Below are 16,139 nucleotides of genomic sequence, written 5' to 3'. Positions count from 1 at the left end.
ACACAATGGAAAATACTCAACAATTCCAACTCAAGGAAACAAGGCCTGCACACAAAGTCATGGTACATACGACCACTTGACAACCAAAAGCTGCAAAACAATCAAAAGTTAGGATCAAGAACACTATAGTTATTGAACATTCACTTGGAAATCAACAAAACTACAGTTAATTTATCCTGAATTCATCCTGGACCAACTCCCAAATGTTACGACCCAGGCTCCAGGGAGACAACATCTATAAATCAAAGATGGCTTGAAGATTATTGCAGGTAGAGTAACAAGAGACCAAACAAAACAAGGTGGCCTTAAGGTTAAATACATAACAAACTAAATGAGGTATTAATACATTTTTTAATCACTGTGTGATGTATTAAAGAACCAGCAGCGAAGTTCTCAGGATGTGGGAACACATGAGTTGAAATGGGAAAATACGAGCTTGTGAGCGGACAGTGAAGGCAGCGTCCACCTGCAGCTCGGTGTAACCGGATAAAGCTTCAGACTGAGCCGCAAACACACGGGGACAGCAGCCGCTGTCAGCCGGTCAGTCCCGTTACCGGTGAAGATGCTCCGCGTTTAAATACACGTTTGTTTGTTTGTTTGTTTGTTTGTTTGTTTGTTCTTTTCCAACTTAAACAACAAACATTAACGTAATTGAACGTGTTTTGCGTCAGTTACCATGGAGACGACGCGCTGCGGCTAACTTTAACGTTAGCTAACATTAGCTAACGTTAAAGTTAGCTAACGTTAGCTAACCGAGTTAAAGAAGTTAGCGTTTAATAATTACCGCTGGTTAAAGTTAGGTTAGTAGTTTCTATGGAGACACTGAGTAAAGATCTAATCTAGAGCTAAGATAATGTGATAACTACCCAGCTAACCTGGTTAACTAGTTATCACTAAGGTACAAACACCGGTCGGTCAGGGTGAGTACTACTGTGTACCAGAGGTGGTACAAGTACACAAAGGCAGTAGTCAACTTGTGCTCTGTAGTACTCTGTGGGAGCTGATTTGAACCCTTTACGTTCTGACAGCTGCTTCATCCATTAGAAAACATGTATAAATTAGAAACACTTTAATAACACGTTTACTGCATTTTGTCCTCCATTGTGATGATTTGATGTGGATTGGTGGATTAATTAGAGATTCATTAATTATATTAACAATCATTAGCTGTGCTCTGTTCACAGACTATCGTGTTGTCTGCACAACAGATGGAGCAGCTGAGGGACGCAGGAGGAGTAGCAGAGTCCCAGGAGAAGAGAGGAGGTACAGAAAAAAGCTTTTAACACCTCATGACTCATATTATGATATTATGTATGTTTAACTTCTTCCCTGCGTCCTGCTCTCCTCTCGTTTCCTCTCCTCCTCTCCTCTCCTGTGTCCTGCTCTCCTCTCTTGTTTCCTCTCCTCTTCTGCGTCCTGCTCTCCTCTCGTTTCCTCTCCTCCTCTCCTCTCCTGTGTCCTGCTCTCCTCTCTTGTTTCCTCTCCTCCTCTCCTCTTCTGCGTCCTGCTCTCCTCTCTTGTTTCCTCTCCTCTTCTGCGTCCTGCTCTCCTCTCCTGTTTCCTCTCCTCTTCTGCGTCCTGCTCTCCTCTCTTGTTTCCTCTCCTCCTCTCCTCTCCTGTGTCCTGCTCTCCTCTCTTGTTTCCTCTCCTCCTCTCCTCTTCTGCGTCCTGCTCTCCTCTCTTGTTTCCTCTCCTCTTCTGCGTCCTGCTCTCCTCTCCTGTTTCCTCTCCTCTCCTGTGTCCTGCTCTCCTCTCCTGTTTCCTCTCCTCTCCTGTGTCCTGCTCTCCTCTCTTGTTTCCTCTCCTCCTCTCCTCTTCTGCGTCCTGCTCTCCTCTCTTGTTTCCTCTCCTCTTCTGCGTCCTGCTCTCCTCTCTTGTTTCCTCTCCTCTTCTGCGTCCTGCTCTCCTCTCTTGTTTCCTTTCCTCTCCTCTCATGTGTCTTGCTCTCCTCCCTTGTTTCCTCTCCTCTCCTGTGTCCTGCTCTCCTCTCCTGTTTCCTCTCCTCTTCTGCGTCCTGCTCTCCTCTCCTGTTTCCTCTCCTCTCCTGTGTCCTGCTCTCCTCTCTTGTTTCCTCTCCTCTTCTGCGTCCTGCTCTCCTCTCCTGTTTCCTCTCCTCTCCTGTGTCCTGCTCTCCTCCCTTGTTTCCTCTCCTCTTCTGCGTCCTGCTCTCCTCTCGTTTCCTCTCCTCCTCTCCTCTCCTGTGTCCTGCTCTCCTCTCTTGTTTCCTCTCCTCCTCTCCTCTTCTGCGTCCTGCTCTCCTCTCTTGTTTCCTCTCCTCTCCTGTGTCCTGCTCTCCTCTCCTGTTTCCTCTCCTCTTCTGCGTCCTGCTCTCCTCTCTTGTTTCCTTTCCTCTCCTCTCATGTGTCTTGCTCTCCTCCCTTGTTTCCTCTCCTCTCAGGTGTAAGGTATATAACAGAGGAGTTGTTGTTGAGGCTGACTGGTTGTCGGTCTCTGGCAGTGATTCATTCTCTCAACTTGTCATCTGCAACTGGAGACAAATGCATCAAGGTTAGAACAAACGTCTTGTCAGTTATATTATGGTTATAGTATACTGTAGTATCATAGTATTCCTAGTACTCCTGCTACTATAGTTGTAGTCATTTCTTTTACTTCACTGCTCCTGTTTAAAAAACTCAAGAGTCTCCTTTGTTTGTTATGCTTTTAAAAATCTATATCACACTCTTTGTCTTGTTTTTCCAAGTAAGATATTTTTTGAAAAAACAAAGAAGAGAACTCTTCAGACTCTTGTTCAGGTCCTTGTGCTGTCTTACTCTAATCCCACACATATAATCATAAACACCTTACTGCTCCTCATCACTACTCTTAAGGCAGGACTCCTAGGTTTGTGCTTATCTCAGTCAAATTGTGAATGCAGTTTTATAACTCATGCTGCTGTTACTGGTAAAGTCTTTGTTTGTGTTTCAGTTCATAGAGAACCTCCATGGCTGTCAGCGTCTGCAGGTTTTGAACTTGAACCACAACATGATCGAGAGGATGGAGAGACTGAACGCTCTAACGCAGCTGAGAGATCTGCAGCTGGCCCACAACAACATCCAGTGAGTCAATTTATTTATGTGCAGTTTTACGCAGCAGTGATTCCCAAAGTTGTTGTCACAGCTTTTGGTCTAAATCAGTGGGTATCCACAATATTTAAGACAGATAAGGAAGATGAGAAGAAACAAATGTGTCATTAAAGAGATGTTGATGTCACAAACCAGCATGTTCGTAACTGGAAGAAGTCATGAGAAGAATTCAATCTGTTGTTGTGTTGTAGGTAGTGACTCACAAACTTGTATTTAATGCAATGTGTGTGTGTGTGTGTGTGTGTGTGTGTGTGTGTGTGTGTGTGTGTGTGTGTGTGTGTGTGTGTGCATGCGTGCGTGTGTGTGTGTGTGTGTGTGTGTGTTTCTGTTTGCAGGAGGATTGAGGGACTGGAGAACCTGTCAAGCCTACAGCATCTGAACTTGTCCTACAACAGGATCGAACATATTCCCGTGTGGTTGGGGAAGAAACTACACTCACTGCACACACTCCACCTGCAACACAACCTCATCACATCTGTAAGTACAACCTATCTGTGGGGGCTGTCCTGTACTACTTTCTTTGTGAGGATCAGTCTGAGTTTTAGAGCTTAGGAGTAAAGACAGACTGAGGCAATTCTGTCTGTGTGGGAGCAAAGATTTGAAATGTTTTTAGAAGGTGTAGTGTTTACTGTTCTGCAGTGTGAGCCGTCTGTCACCTGCTGCTCTGCGGAGGTGTTCAGGGACAGTGCAGAGTGTAGTTCAGAGGTGTTCTGAATTGTTGATGATTGTTGTATTTGGAGAATCTTTACACTCCTCATACAACTAACAATGTGTACATGTCTGTGTCCACATTTGCAGCTGTATGAGGTGTCTAGACTTCGTTGTCTGAGCAGCTTATCAGAGTTGTCTGTGTCAGGAAACCCTGCCTCATCTCTGCCACACTCCCGCCTTCTCTTGCTCTACCACCTGAGGACTCTGCACAGGCTAGATGACCTGCCAATCACTCAGGAGGAGAGAGAACATGCTCATCGGCGCTTCAGTGTTGGTGTGTCATTTCAAATCATTTGAATGTATCAGCTGCTGGTTCAGAGTCATGCTGCTGAAAATGAAATAATCAGTTTAAATGTGAAAGAAAATGTTTTCACTGATCAGAGGAGCTAAAGCGTCTGCAGCAGGAGGTGGACAGCAGCCAATCAGAGCTGAGCAGGCTGCAGGAGAAGCACCAGGCTACAGTGACTAGACTCCACCAGCTGGAGGAGACCAATCAAACACTGACGGCTCAAACACAAACACAACGACACTCTCACACACTGCTGGAGCAAGAACTACACACCAAGAGTCAGCTGGTAGGAGACAAAAACACTTACGCGACATTCTTCTCATATAAAAATATAACCATAGGTTGGACACAGTTTGACTCATAGTGAATTCCTGAGGAAAAAAGTGTTTGGCCTTTAACATCTGTCTCTCTTCTGCTTCTCTGTCATTTCCTGCAGCTGTTCTCCAGAGCTGTCTTGTTTTCTTCTTCTTCTCCTTCAGTTATTTCCTCTTTGGCTAAAGGTAGAGTCACAATCACTGTTCGCTGGGAGGGACAGATTGTATCAGTGGGGGTGGGAACATGGATTCAATTTTGTACTTCACTTATATTTACCTTTAAAGCATAGGTTGACTACATTGAAAGTACAGGCTTCAAGTAAAGACTCCTTTAGTGCAACAAAAATCTGTTTACCTGTCATCAGGTCAGGGAACAAGTAATTGCATAAGTAAGGTAAGTAACTGAAGTGCTGCTTGTCATAGAGTACTATTTTGGACAAGTAATTGTGCTTTTACTAAAGTACTGAAGGTGTGAGTTAGACATGACAACATTTCAAAGTGACTTGTAGGTGAAACTCTGGTGTCATCAGGAATATTGAGGGAGCGCTCCACTGTTTTAATGTCACACTTTTTTCACTGAGCTTCTTGTTCCTTTTTCCATCACCTGTCGCTCTCTGTATCTACACCTTCTAGTCCCGCCCCCTGTCTTTCAGCTGGGCTTGGTCTGTCAGGTAACCTGACATCACATTAAAACTCAATCTCCCATCGTCCATAGCTCCCACAGACCCTCAGATTTCTGCTGTGTGATCCCAGAGTTATCTTTACTCTCACAACACTGTGTGTGATTGTTGGTCATCTTTAGTGTGTTGTGGTCTGCAGTGTTTAGCTTTCTGTTAATTATCAATACGGAGAATATTTTCCTTGAAGTGAACAACATTCTCAAGTACTGAAGGAAACAGAACAGAACATTTCTACTTTGTATGTTTCTAAAATTGTTACATAATTATCTGTTTGCTGTGTTTTGTAACGTTTCTGCTGTTAGACCTACAAAACCCTTCTGTGGTTTCACAGTAAAAGCCTTTTCTGTCTTCAGCTGGAGAAGACAACAGCTGAGTTGACCAGAGCCTTTCACAAACTGTATGAGCTGGAGCAGGAGTTGGCTTTCTACAAGATAGACACCAAGCTCAGCCCTCTGCCCCCGGGCAGCATACAGGTAACTGTAAATCTCACATACTTATACACATACAGTTCTTGCACACTGGTCAGAAACTGGTCAGAGTTGAGGGAATGATTAATGCAAACAAAGTCAAAGAGAAGTCCTTAAAGAAAACCTGCTCCTGAGTGCATGAGGCCTAAGACTGTGATGGTCCACCTCTCAGCACAATAATGACCTGAAATAAACAGCCAAGATAACGCTTGAGTGTCTTCAGGAAATGTTTTTGAGAGTGTGACATCAAAGAACTAGAGGTGACTGAGACTGACTGTTTCTTGGCCTCACTCCGTCTTTGTCTCGGCACTAGGATGTAACTGCATGCCAGCAGGCAGAAGTCTGCAGGGTTTGCCACACATTTACTGTTACATTTGGCCACCCATTTTTACATTTAAATAATTTTCTTTTCTTTTTTTGTCTGAGGGAACAGCACTATCCATGCTCCATTAACTAGAAATATTTTCTCCTTTGCTCAAATAATGGAATTAACTAATACTAAGTCCACAATTTAAACACTGATAGTAGAATAAATGTACTGTTGTCAGTCTGTAACCTAGTTCCAAAGTCTCTCACAGACAAAACAGTTAGACGTAGTTTTTAGTAAAAACATAAGCTGATCTAGCATCAATTACAGATCAGATGTTCATATGTCAATAAGTCAAGGCAAACATTTATTTCAGAATTGGCACCTTCACTGTTTCAAGCCATAATAGAGTCAGTAGACTGTTAATGTGTAAATATAACCATGGGAATCACTATATTTATGTCTGCTATCTATACTGAGCATGTTTGCCACAATATTTAAATTAAAACACTACATAAACTCAGGTTAAATAGGTAAAGTCCCTGTAATGTGTTGCAGTCCTTACTGGATTATCACTTCCCACAGTCACCCACATCCAGTGTGGTCAACTACCACCACCAAAACTACTTTTTTTCACATGGTTAAAAATCCACTGATGAAAGTACAACAAATACCAATGGTAAAAGACACAAAACAGTGTCACAAAGAAATGTGAATAAATATAAATATAAATATAGCAGTTAGGACACTTACTCTCTATTTTCATGGAACTGAAGAACAGGATAAACTACACAAATCTTGGTTTACAAACCTTGTAGAGACTTACACAAGAAGACTCACAGCTCTAATAGCTGCTATAGCAGTTTCTATTGAATTATAGTAGAATTTCTAGTTAAAATAATGGAGTACTGAATTTATTATACTGATATATGAAATAACTACAAATACAAATGTTAAACATTTAATGATGTTTTCACATTGATTCAAGTGTTTTACTCAAATCTCATCAGGATGTCAGTGTGGAGGACTCTGTTGCTGAAAGTCCATACATTGGTAAAGCTCGACACATCAGGAAAAACGTCACCTCCACGCCCCAAAACTACTCCTCATCCTCCCCCTCCTTCCTGCAGATCCAAGAGGGTTCAGGCGTTCACACTGACGTTAAGCTGTTGCACTCTGTGTTAGAAGACTACAGAACACAGCAGAGTACAGGTAGGACCACCGACTTTTCTACCAACTTTTACTGTTCATGGGGTCATTGGTAATCTCTACAACAGAAATATAAGGGTTTGAAGATTAGTCAGCTAACCTGACGTTGACTGCAACAAGCATGCCGTCTGTAGGTTGGAATGGTGGCCTGTTTGAGTCAGTTTGAGTATGAGTCAGCCGTGTGGCTTACTGAAAAGCTTTCCAGGTGTAACTTCCCCACTGCCCAGTGTCTGGTCAATTGAAAATTTCTTAAAGTTAAAACAAGATGTGAGGGAAGCAGCTTACTGCTAAATTGCTTAACCCTCATTAAACAGAGGAGGTGGCCCAAGGCATAATCTACCTGATTAAGCTAACTTTCAAGCAACTTAAAGTGACTTGTTTTTTCTTAGCTTAAATGTATTGTTTGCACTGGGTAAACACATATTTTTACACTTTTCAGATAAAGAAAGATATTTAATCACCCAGTACCTGAGCATACCTGGCTTGTATCTCATCACAGTCTGTTCGTCTTAAATCTACCACATCAGCTAGATAATAGCCTCTCTTCAAATTACAGAGACAAAGAGCAGATGTGAGTGTGACATGCAGCTCAGCAAATGTGGGGGAATTAGCTCAAATGGTAGAGCGCTTGCTTCGCATGCGAGAGGTAGTGGGATCGATGCCCACATTCTCCACAAGACTTTACTTTGGTCTCTCCTACATATTGAATTATTATTAGTGCGCCAATAATGACCCATACAATGTCTCTCAGAGACTTGCATGAGCTTTGTTAAAAGACAAGAGCGTCAACTATTACCTCTGCTCTTTTAACTTAACCATTAGAAAATTCAACACAACAACAAAATGAATAGAGTAAAATTGAACTTGAACTTGTGGATCAAGTATTTTTCACTTGACCAGGTACTGGGCAATGGATTGGTTTATCCTGGACAGCTTGTCGGTAAGCCACACAGCTGACTCATACAAACAGGCCACCAGTCCAAGCTACAGACAGGCTTGTGTAAAAAATGCTGAGTTGGAATGCCGTGTTCGTCGTCAGGTCAGCCACTGTTGCCATTTTGACACAATCTCGCATCTTAAACAAAGTCACGTTGAGCTTCTTGTACCAACAGTATGCCAGAGCCTGTAATTTTTTCTCTCTGTGGTCAATGCAGCTACAGTGTGTTCCTCACAGTTGTGACTGACATTATTTATTATCGGCCATATCTGTATTGGACTCAGTTACCGTGTTGACATGTTAGACTAAAGACAAGACTGCGACGAGGATGGGATTCGAACCCACGCGTGCAGAGCACAATGGATTAGCAGTCCATCGCCTTAACCACTCGGCCACCTCGTCTGTTACTGGCTCAAAAAAAGTCATATCTGGAAACACCAAATTGAAAGAGTCCCGGGACACCATCCATATATCTGGGCTCTTTCGAGCCTATGACAGACAAGTTTGCCGAGTGGTTAAGGCAATGGTGCAATATCCATTGTGATATTTAATCACCTAGTACCTTTTCGTCGACTTATATCTCATCATAGTCCGTTCATCTTAAATCTACCATGGCACTAGATATTAGCCTTTCTTCAAATTACAGAGGCAATGAGCCGATGCGCAGGCAAATTTGTCTTTGGAAAGCCCACCCGATACGGGGTCTTGTCAAATGGGCAACAGTGTCGACTGCAACGAACACGGCATTCCAACCCTGCATTTTTTACACAAGCCTGTCTGTAGCTTGGATTGGTGGCCTGTTTGTATGAGTCAGCTGTGTGGCTTACCGACAAGCTGTCCAGGATAAACCAGTCCATTGCCCAGTACCTGGTCGAGTGAAAAATACTTGATCCACAAGTTCAAGTTCAATTTTACTCTATTCACTTTGTTGTTGTGTTGAATTTTCTAATAGTTAAGTTAAAAGAGCAGAGGTAATAGTTGACGCTCTTGTCTTGTAACAAAGCTCATGCAAGTCTCTGAGAGACATTGTATGGGTCATTATTGAGTAATGAGAAATTGGTGCACTAATAATAATTCAATATGTAGGAGAGACCAAAGTAGAGTCTTGTGGAGAATGTGGGCATCGGGCCCACTACCTCTCGCATGCGAAGCAAGCACTCTACCATTTGAGCTAATTCCCCTTGACTGCTGTCTGCTCTTCAAGTACCCAGGCCAAATATTCTTGGCCTGGATGGTGTCCTGGGGCTCTTTCACTTTGGTGTTTCCAGATATATGGATGGTGTCCCGGGGCTCTTTCAATTTGGTGTTTCCAGATATGACTTTTTTTGAACCTGTAACAGACGAGGTGGCCGAGTGGTTAAGGCGATGGACTGCTAATCCATTGTGCTCTGCACGCGTGGGTTCGAATCCCATCCTCGTCGCAGTCTTGTCTTTAGTCTAACATGTCAACACGGTAACTGAGTCCAATACAGATATGGGTGTTAATCAACAATGTCAGTCACAAGTGTGAGGAACACACTGTAGCTGCATTGTCCACACAGAGAAAAAACTGCTGGCTCCACCAATACTTGCTACGTGAGGGGACTCCAACATACTGTCGGTACAATTGGTTTGAAGTTCCAGATTGACGGAGCTAATGCACAAGTGAGCTGAGAGAAAGACAGATATTCAGTCTTCTGGAGAGAAAAACAGATATCGACTTATATCTCGTCATAGTCCGTTCATCTTAAATCTACCACGGCACTAGATATTAGTCTTTCTTCAAATTACAGAGGCAATGAGCCGATGAGCAGGCAAATTTGACTTTGGAAAGCCCACCCGATACGGGGTCTTGTCAAATGGGCAACAGTGTCGACTGCGACGAACACGGCATTCCAACCCCGCATTTTTTAAACGAGCCTGTCTGTAGCTTGGATTGGTGGCCTGTTTGTATGAGTCAGCTGAGTGGCTTACAGACAAGCTGTCCAGGATAAACCAGTCCATTGCCCAGTACCTGGTCGAGTGAAAAATACTTGATCCACAAGTTCAGGTTCAATTTTACTCTATTCACTTTGTTGTTGTGTTGAATTTTCTAATGGTTAAGTTAAAAGAGCAGTTGACGCTCTTGTCTTGTAACAAAGCTCATGCAAGTCTCTGAGAGACATTGTATGGGTCATTATTGGCGCACTAATAATAATTCAATATGTAGGAGAGACCAAAGTAAAGACTTCTGGAGAATGTGGGCATCGATCCCACTACCTCTCGCATGCGAAGCAAGCGCTCTACCACTTGAGCTAATTCCCCCTTGACTGCTGTCTCCTCTTCAAGTACCCAGGCCAAATTTTCTAGGCCCACGAATGGGTTCGAATCCCATCCTCGTCAAAGCCTCCTCATCTATAGTCTACCATACCAACACCATAACTGAGTCCATTACAGATACGGGCGATAACCAACAATGTCAGGCACAAGTGTGAGGAACACACTGTAGTTGCATTGTCCACACAGAGAAAAAACTGCTGGCTCCACCAATACTTGCTACGTGAGGGAACTCCAACATACTGTCGGTACAATTGGTTTGAATTTCCAGATTGACGGAGCTAATGCACAAGTGAGCTGAGAGAAAGACAGATATTCAGTCTTCTGGAGAGAAAAACAGATATCGACTTATATCTCATCATAGTCCGTTCATCTTAAATCTACCACGGCACTAGATATTAGTCTTTCTTCAAATTACAGAGGCAATGAGCCGATGAGCAGGCAAATTTGACTTTGGAAAGCCCACCAGATGCGGGGTCTTGTCAAATGGTAACTGAGTCCAGTACTGATATGTCACTCTGTGACTCTACTCCCCTGCAAAAAAAAGTAGGGCGGTGGATCTGGCAGGTCTGTTAGTGATGAGCAAGACTGGCAATTTGTCCTGAGTGTAACCTACCTCTCACCCAATGACAGCTAGGATTAGCTTTAGCACTCCATTGACCCCTAAGAGGCCAAGAATTTAGGATAAAAGATGAATAGATACACTGATTGTGGTTGATTGTTGATGTATACATTCATGTGTTGTGTTTTGTGTTTTCTTTGTAGTTGAAGCTGAGCCACTGCAATTGACACATGAAATAGAGAAGGACTTGGAAGCAGAACATACCAGTCCCAAGGATATTAAAACACACAAATGGGTATCAGTTCATTTCAGTTCACATTTTTTCTCCTGTTTACCTGAACATCCTAGGGACATCCTATACACACATATATATATATATATCCATATATATATATGTATATACATTTAAAATGTGCGTTTCTCTGTTTGTGTTCGTTTAATTTATTTGTACCTAGCAGGAGGTGCGATGTCAGCTCCTCACTAAACTGTCTGTACTAGAGAATCTGAGATTTAAAGTTGACGATGCAAGAAAGCAGATGGAAAGACAGACAGAAGAGAGTAGGAAGACAGAAAGAGAGACAGAAGAGCTGGAGACACAGTTACTAACACTGGACACCACAGACCAGCAACATGTGAGTCTATTACTTTTAGACTTTTCTTATTGTAAATCAGTCAGTAATCAAATTTCTTTCAGGCCTCCAAGCAGAAATTACATATTTTAAATGTACTAACAAGTCAAACCCAACTTTGATGTTAGTCATACTTAGGTTTTAAATCAAAGTAGGGAATAACATAAATACTTTCGAATTCGAATTTGCATATACAGCACCATGTGCAGGTTGCTGTAGAGAGCAGAGAGTAGCAGGAGTCAGCAACTTTGCAGTAGGAATTAAGTAATAAATTGCCTGTCTTTGAAAGCTCCCCTGTCAGACAAGAGACAATCTTTTGAATATGAAGTGAAGTGATATCATTAAATGATAACTTATAAAATACAAATAAATCATTCATCAATATGTAAAAGAGAGAAACAAGCCTTCACCTCAACCAGCTGATAATTATATTATCCTTGACAGTCTTGGGGGTACTTGTACAGTACTCCTGCTTCTGTGCTAAAACCCTGTGTCCAACATCAGACAGAAACAACAGCAACAGGTTCTTGTTGCTTTAAGACGCTCTGACCGCTCCCCTCAAGACCCCTCCCCCTTGTTTTGAGAGTGGAGCTTCCCAACTAAAGTTCACTCCAATTGGACAAAGTCTGACCTGTCACTCTGCAGCTGTCAGCTCTGATTGGCTGGATGAAAGATTTCCTGTGTTGATTCAAAGGAAGAAGAAGCGAGGAGGAGAGGAAGGGAAGTTTTAACAGAGAGAAGAGACAAGAGAGGAAAACACAGACTGGAGATGAGAAGTGAATACTTGTTTGTTATAGCAGAGGAGTAGGTGACATGTTGTTTACTGTAAACCGATTGAGGAGAGGAGAGGAAGGGGGGAGGAGGAGGAGGAGGCAGGACATGTAGGATGTCACCCAGCAGCTCCCTGTTGACTGGGGACGAGGACGAGAAACAGAAAGACACTGTTACACTGAACTGACTGCTGTGAGTACAACATGCAAAACTATTTTTATTTAAATGTTGTTTGGGAAACTTCTCGGGGAAGTAATATAAGTAATATGACCTCACATCAAGGATTAGTTTTTGTGAGGTTTGTGCTCATTTGATGTCTTGAAGGAAACAGTTGTTTTAAGCTAAGTTTTAAGCTGTCTCACATTATTTTTCTTCACTTTATGTTTAGTGGAACAAGTGCTCTGATTCAGTGGATATTAACTGAGATACAGTTGATTTTAAACACAATAATTTAAATTCTGACCAGTAATATCTTTTATATATCATAAATATTTAAAATCTTTATAATCTGATTTTCATGGTTGTAAAACTAAATTAAATAAAACTAATTAAACAAAAGACACAAAACATCAAATGTGAAAATCAGTTAAGTATGTAAAGCATCTGGGAATTAATTTTAAAGTAAAGTCAGTCAGTTGTTTCTATCAACAGGATGATAGTCAGATGTAAGTCTGAGAGGTCCTGCATTAGTTAAAGAAGAGAGATCCGGATCACCATCAAAGTCTGATCCTGAAACACAGAAGGGAGTCATGGCTCCAATAAAGGAGGTTTCTGAAGACTTTAGAAGAAGAGTTGTTGATGCCCTCCAGACTGGAAAGGGTTATGAAAGAAAGAAGTTTGGGTTCCACAAGTCGAGTGTCAGGAAGATTGTGTACAACACCACTGTTCCCCTTGTGGTCAACCAAGATCACACCAAGAGCAGTTGTAATAGTCCAAGAGGTCACAGGGAACCTTAGGGTAACGTCTAAGAAACTGAAGGTCTCTCTGACAGTGGATCATTTCAGTGTTCAGAAGTCCATCAGGAGAACACTGAACAAAGCCGGTGTTGATGACAGAGCTGCTCTCCAAAATATTATTAATATTAATATTAGTGCACGTCTGCTGTTTGTTTGTTTGAGGGTGTGTATAAACCAGAAGCTGCTGGAACAATGTTCTGTGGACAGATGAGACCAAAGTAGAACGTTTTTTTTGAGAAGCAATTTGTTAGTGAGGACCAAACTCTGCATTCATTCTTAGAACCTGATTCCACCTGTGAAACATGGAGGTGGTGGTATTAGTATCATGATTTGTAAAAGCAAATATAATAAGATCTGTGAACTGAAGATCAACAGAAAGTGGATCAAGCAGCAAGATAATAAACATACACGTTGTTCAATTAAAGAACATTAGATAGATAGATAGATAGATAGATAGATAGATAGATAGATAGATAGATAGATAGATAGATAGATAGATGGATAGATAGATAGATACTTTATTGATCCCCAAGGGGAAATTTTGGTGTTGCAGCAGGCATTACACACAAAAACATTTGAACATTGAGCAACATGATCTACACAACACTACACGAGACACAGTACAAGAATAACACACAGAATAGACAGTAATACCAACAAAACACACAGTAGGACTTGAATGTAAAGTGACTTAGTTACACATTGTTAAACCATCTGCGTGGACACTGACTCTCTGTCAGGAAGTCATTGTACAGGCTGATGGCTGTTGGCACAAATGACTTCCTGAACCTTTCCTTGTCACAGCGGAGCTGGAGAAGTCTCTGGCTAAAACTGCTCCGCTGTTTGATAAGCAGGCTGTGGAGAGGATGTGAGCTGTACTCCATGATGCTCAGCAGTTTGTGCAGCATCCTCCTCTCCACCACCTGCTCTAAAGTTTCCAGAGAAGCCCCCAGCTCAGTGCCAGCTTTCCTGATCAGCTTATTCAGTTTCTTAGTGTCGCTGGCTCTGATGTTGCTGCCCCAGCAGACAACAGCAAAGAATATTGCACTGGCTACAACAGACTGGTAAAAGATCTGCAGCATCTTGTTGCACACATTAAAGGACCTGAGCTTCCTCAGGAAGTAGAGTCTACTCTGTCCCTTCCTGTATACAGCCTCTGTGTTGAACTTCCAGTCCAATCTGTTGTCCAGGTGAACTCCCAGGTATTTGTACCTCTCCAATAGTACAATATGTAGGAACTCTTACTTTCCCTCAGACAAATCACCTCCTTTGGATTTCTCTTTAGAGGGAGGAGAGGGGGTGACAAGAGGCCGAGCTTAAAGGAGGTAGTAGTGCAGGGGAATTAGCTCAAATGGTAGAGTGCTCGCTTAGTATGTGAGAGGTAGCTGGATCAATACCCGCATTCTCCAAGATGCTTTTAACCCTTTGCTCTCTCTACTGTCTGTTAATCCAGAACCAACAAAAGGCTTGAATGAAAGATGATTTATGACTTATAAAGAGTTAATAAATAAAAAAAATTCTTTAAGAAAAATACATTTAATAAATCTCTATCTGTATTTTTCTACATGTAACTAAATATTAGCATTTGTTAATGTAGTCGTATTTCCATTTATTTATAAATTTTGACATTTATTTGCTTTTATATGTGTATGCTCATTAGGTAGGTGGTCCTAACCCCCGTCTAAAGAAGAAATTTGTTATAGGAGAGTTATAGGAGCGATCTTTCTATAAAGCGCTTCTTTCTGTAATACTGCGATTTGAGGTGGAAACTGGTGTAATACTATTTTTTACAGTACAGGTAGAAGACATGACACTGACATGGTAAATTGCCTAATGTTGCACCAGGTTGAGCTGATTTACAGTATTATAGTATAGTAGATAGTTTAAACTATTGTGTCACCGTACAGTTCTGTTCAGTAGTGTTTCCTGTCTGAATTCACGTATAAAATCTGTTTCACAGATTTTATTCTAATGTTAAAATGTACTAACTGACTAATAAGGAAGCATTGTTTGCTGTACCTGCTCTGATTGACTGTCCTGTTCCTGTCAGGCCCATGCGACCACTCAGTTGTCCAGCTGCAGACAGATGTTGGACAGGATGAGCTGCAAGCAGAGTGAACTGGAGGGGCGCCTTGATGACATGCTGTCACGGATCGCCATGGAAACGCAGGAGATCAAAGAGCTGGAGCAACAGCTGACAGACGGTGAGGGCACTCCTGACCAATCACAGAGTACCTTTTAGTATGGAGCCCTCTGATTGGCTGTCAAACGTTGTTAAAGTTTACGACCTTTGCTCTTCTATCCTGTCTCCTTCTCCTCGTTTCCTCACTTGTTTCCTCCTCCTCCCACAGGTCAGATTTTGGCAAATGAAGCACTTCAGAGAGATTTAGAGGAAATTATATCTGGGCTGCAGGAGTATCTAAGAGCACTCAGAGATCAGGTAAAGTCACTTTCCTCTTTAAACCATACTCACGTTTTCAATTGGAGAGAGTTTTTAGTTGTTTGCCTGTGAGACCAGAAACAAAAAAACTTTATATATACTATAAATGAAAATAATTATTGTACTTAGTTACAGCACATTCTTAGTCTTCCTTTCTTTCTGATATTTCTATAGCTAAGTTGAGGGGGCACAAGTACACAAATAGGATACTCTAGTAAATGTGCAAATATTACCATTTGAAGTTCTTTTAATCATTGAAATACCATGTAGATGCTGTAGTCCAAAGGTAGTAGTACTCCACTTCAATAACTGCTGTTGATAACATGAATGTTTGAATCTAGTTCAGATTTGTTCCACATAAATGAGGTTTCTGTAGAAATTAGTTTAATTCATGAACAGATTCAAAGTAACTAAAACTGTAAATATAGTAAAGTACATTACTGTGAAGTGAAAAATAAATAGAAATACAAATATATCTATATAATAAAA

The 16,139-nt window shown here is 41.7% G+C and overlaps 1 protein-coding gene and 4 non-coding genes across 10 annotated transcripts in view; 3 read left to right on the top strand and 2 right to left on the bottom strand.

Annotated features, from left to right (window-relative positions):
- Nucleotides 1–478: 478 nt before the first annotated feature.
- cntrl (centriolin) overlaps nucleotides 479–16,139 on the top strand; it is a 30,750-nt gene continuing 15,089 nt past the window's right edge. For 2 of the 6 annotated variants that reach the window (XR_003297632.1, XM_026342422.1), the window contains exons 1-12: nucleotides 551–1,263; nucleotides 2,399–2,508; nucleotides 2,926–3,056; nucleotides 3,419–3,560; nucleotides 3,882–4,068; nucleotides 4,176–4,369; nucleotides 5,431–5,550; nucleotides 6,862–7,063; nucleotides 11,058–11,149; nucleotides 11,310–11,486; nucleotides 15,261–15,414; nucleotides 15,562–15,650. Coding sequence is in view for 5 of the 6 variants with exons in the window: in XM_026342422.1 (XP_026198207.1) it covers nucleotides 1,209–1,263; nucleotides 2,399–2,508; nucleotides 2,926–3,056; nucleotides 3,419–3,560; nucleotides 3,882–4,068; nucleotides 4,176–4,369; nucleotides 5,431–5,550; nucleotides 6,862–7,063; nucleotides 11,058–11,149; nucleotides 11,310–11,486; nucleotides 15,261–15,414; nucleotides 15,562–15,650 (1,653 nt within the window). In the remaining variant the exon portion in view is untranslated. The other 4 variants (XM_026342421.1, XM_026342425.1, XM_026342424.1 and 1 more) reach the window with 4 other exon arrangements.
- Nucleotides 7,662–7,734, top strand: trnaa-cgc. Its single transcript has one exon. It is a non-coding gene; the product is annotated as a tRNA-Ala (tRNA).
- Nucleotides 8,318–8,399, bottom strand: trnas-gcu. The gene has a single exon. It is a non-coding gene; the product is annotated as a tRNA-Ser (tRNA).
- Nucleotides 9,337–9,418, top strand: trnas-gcu. The gene has a single exon. It is a non-coding gene; the product is annotated as a tRNA-Ser (tRNA).
- trnaa-cgc lies at nucleotides 10,208–10,280 on the bottom strand. Its single transcript has one exon. It is a non-coding gene; the product is annotated as a tRNA-Ala (tRNA).

This window comes from Anabas testudineus, chromosome 9 (genome assembly GCF_900324465.2).
Source record: "Anabas testudineus chromosome 9, fAnaTes1.2, whole genome shotgun sequence".
Taxonomy (NCBI): Eukaryota; Metazoa; Chordata; class Actinopteri; order Anabantiformes; family Anabantidae; genus Anabas; species Anabas testudineus.
This window is presented reverse-complemented; position numbering and strand designations above follow the sequence as displayed.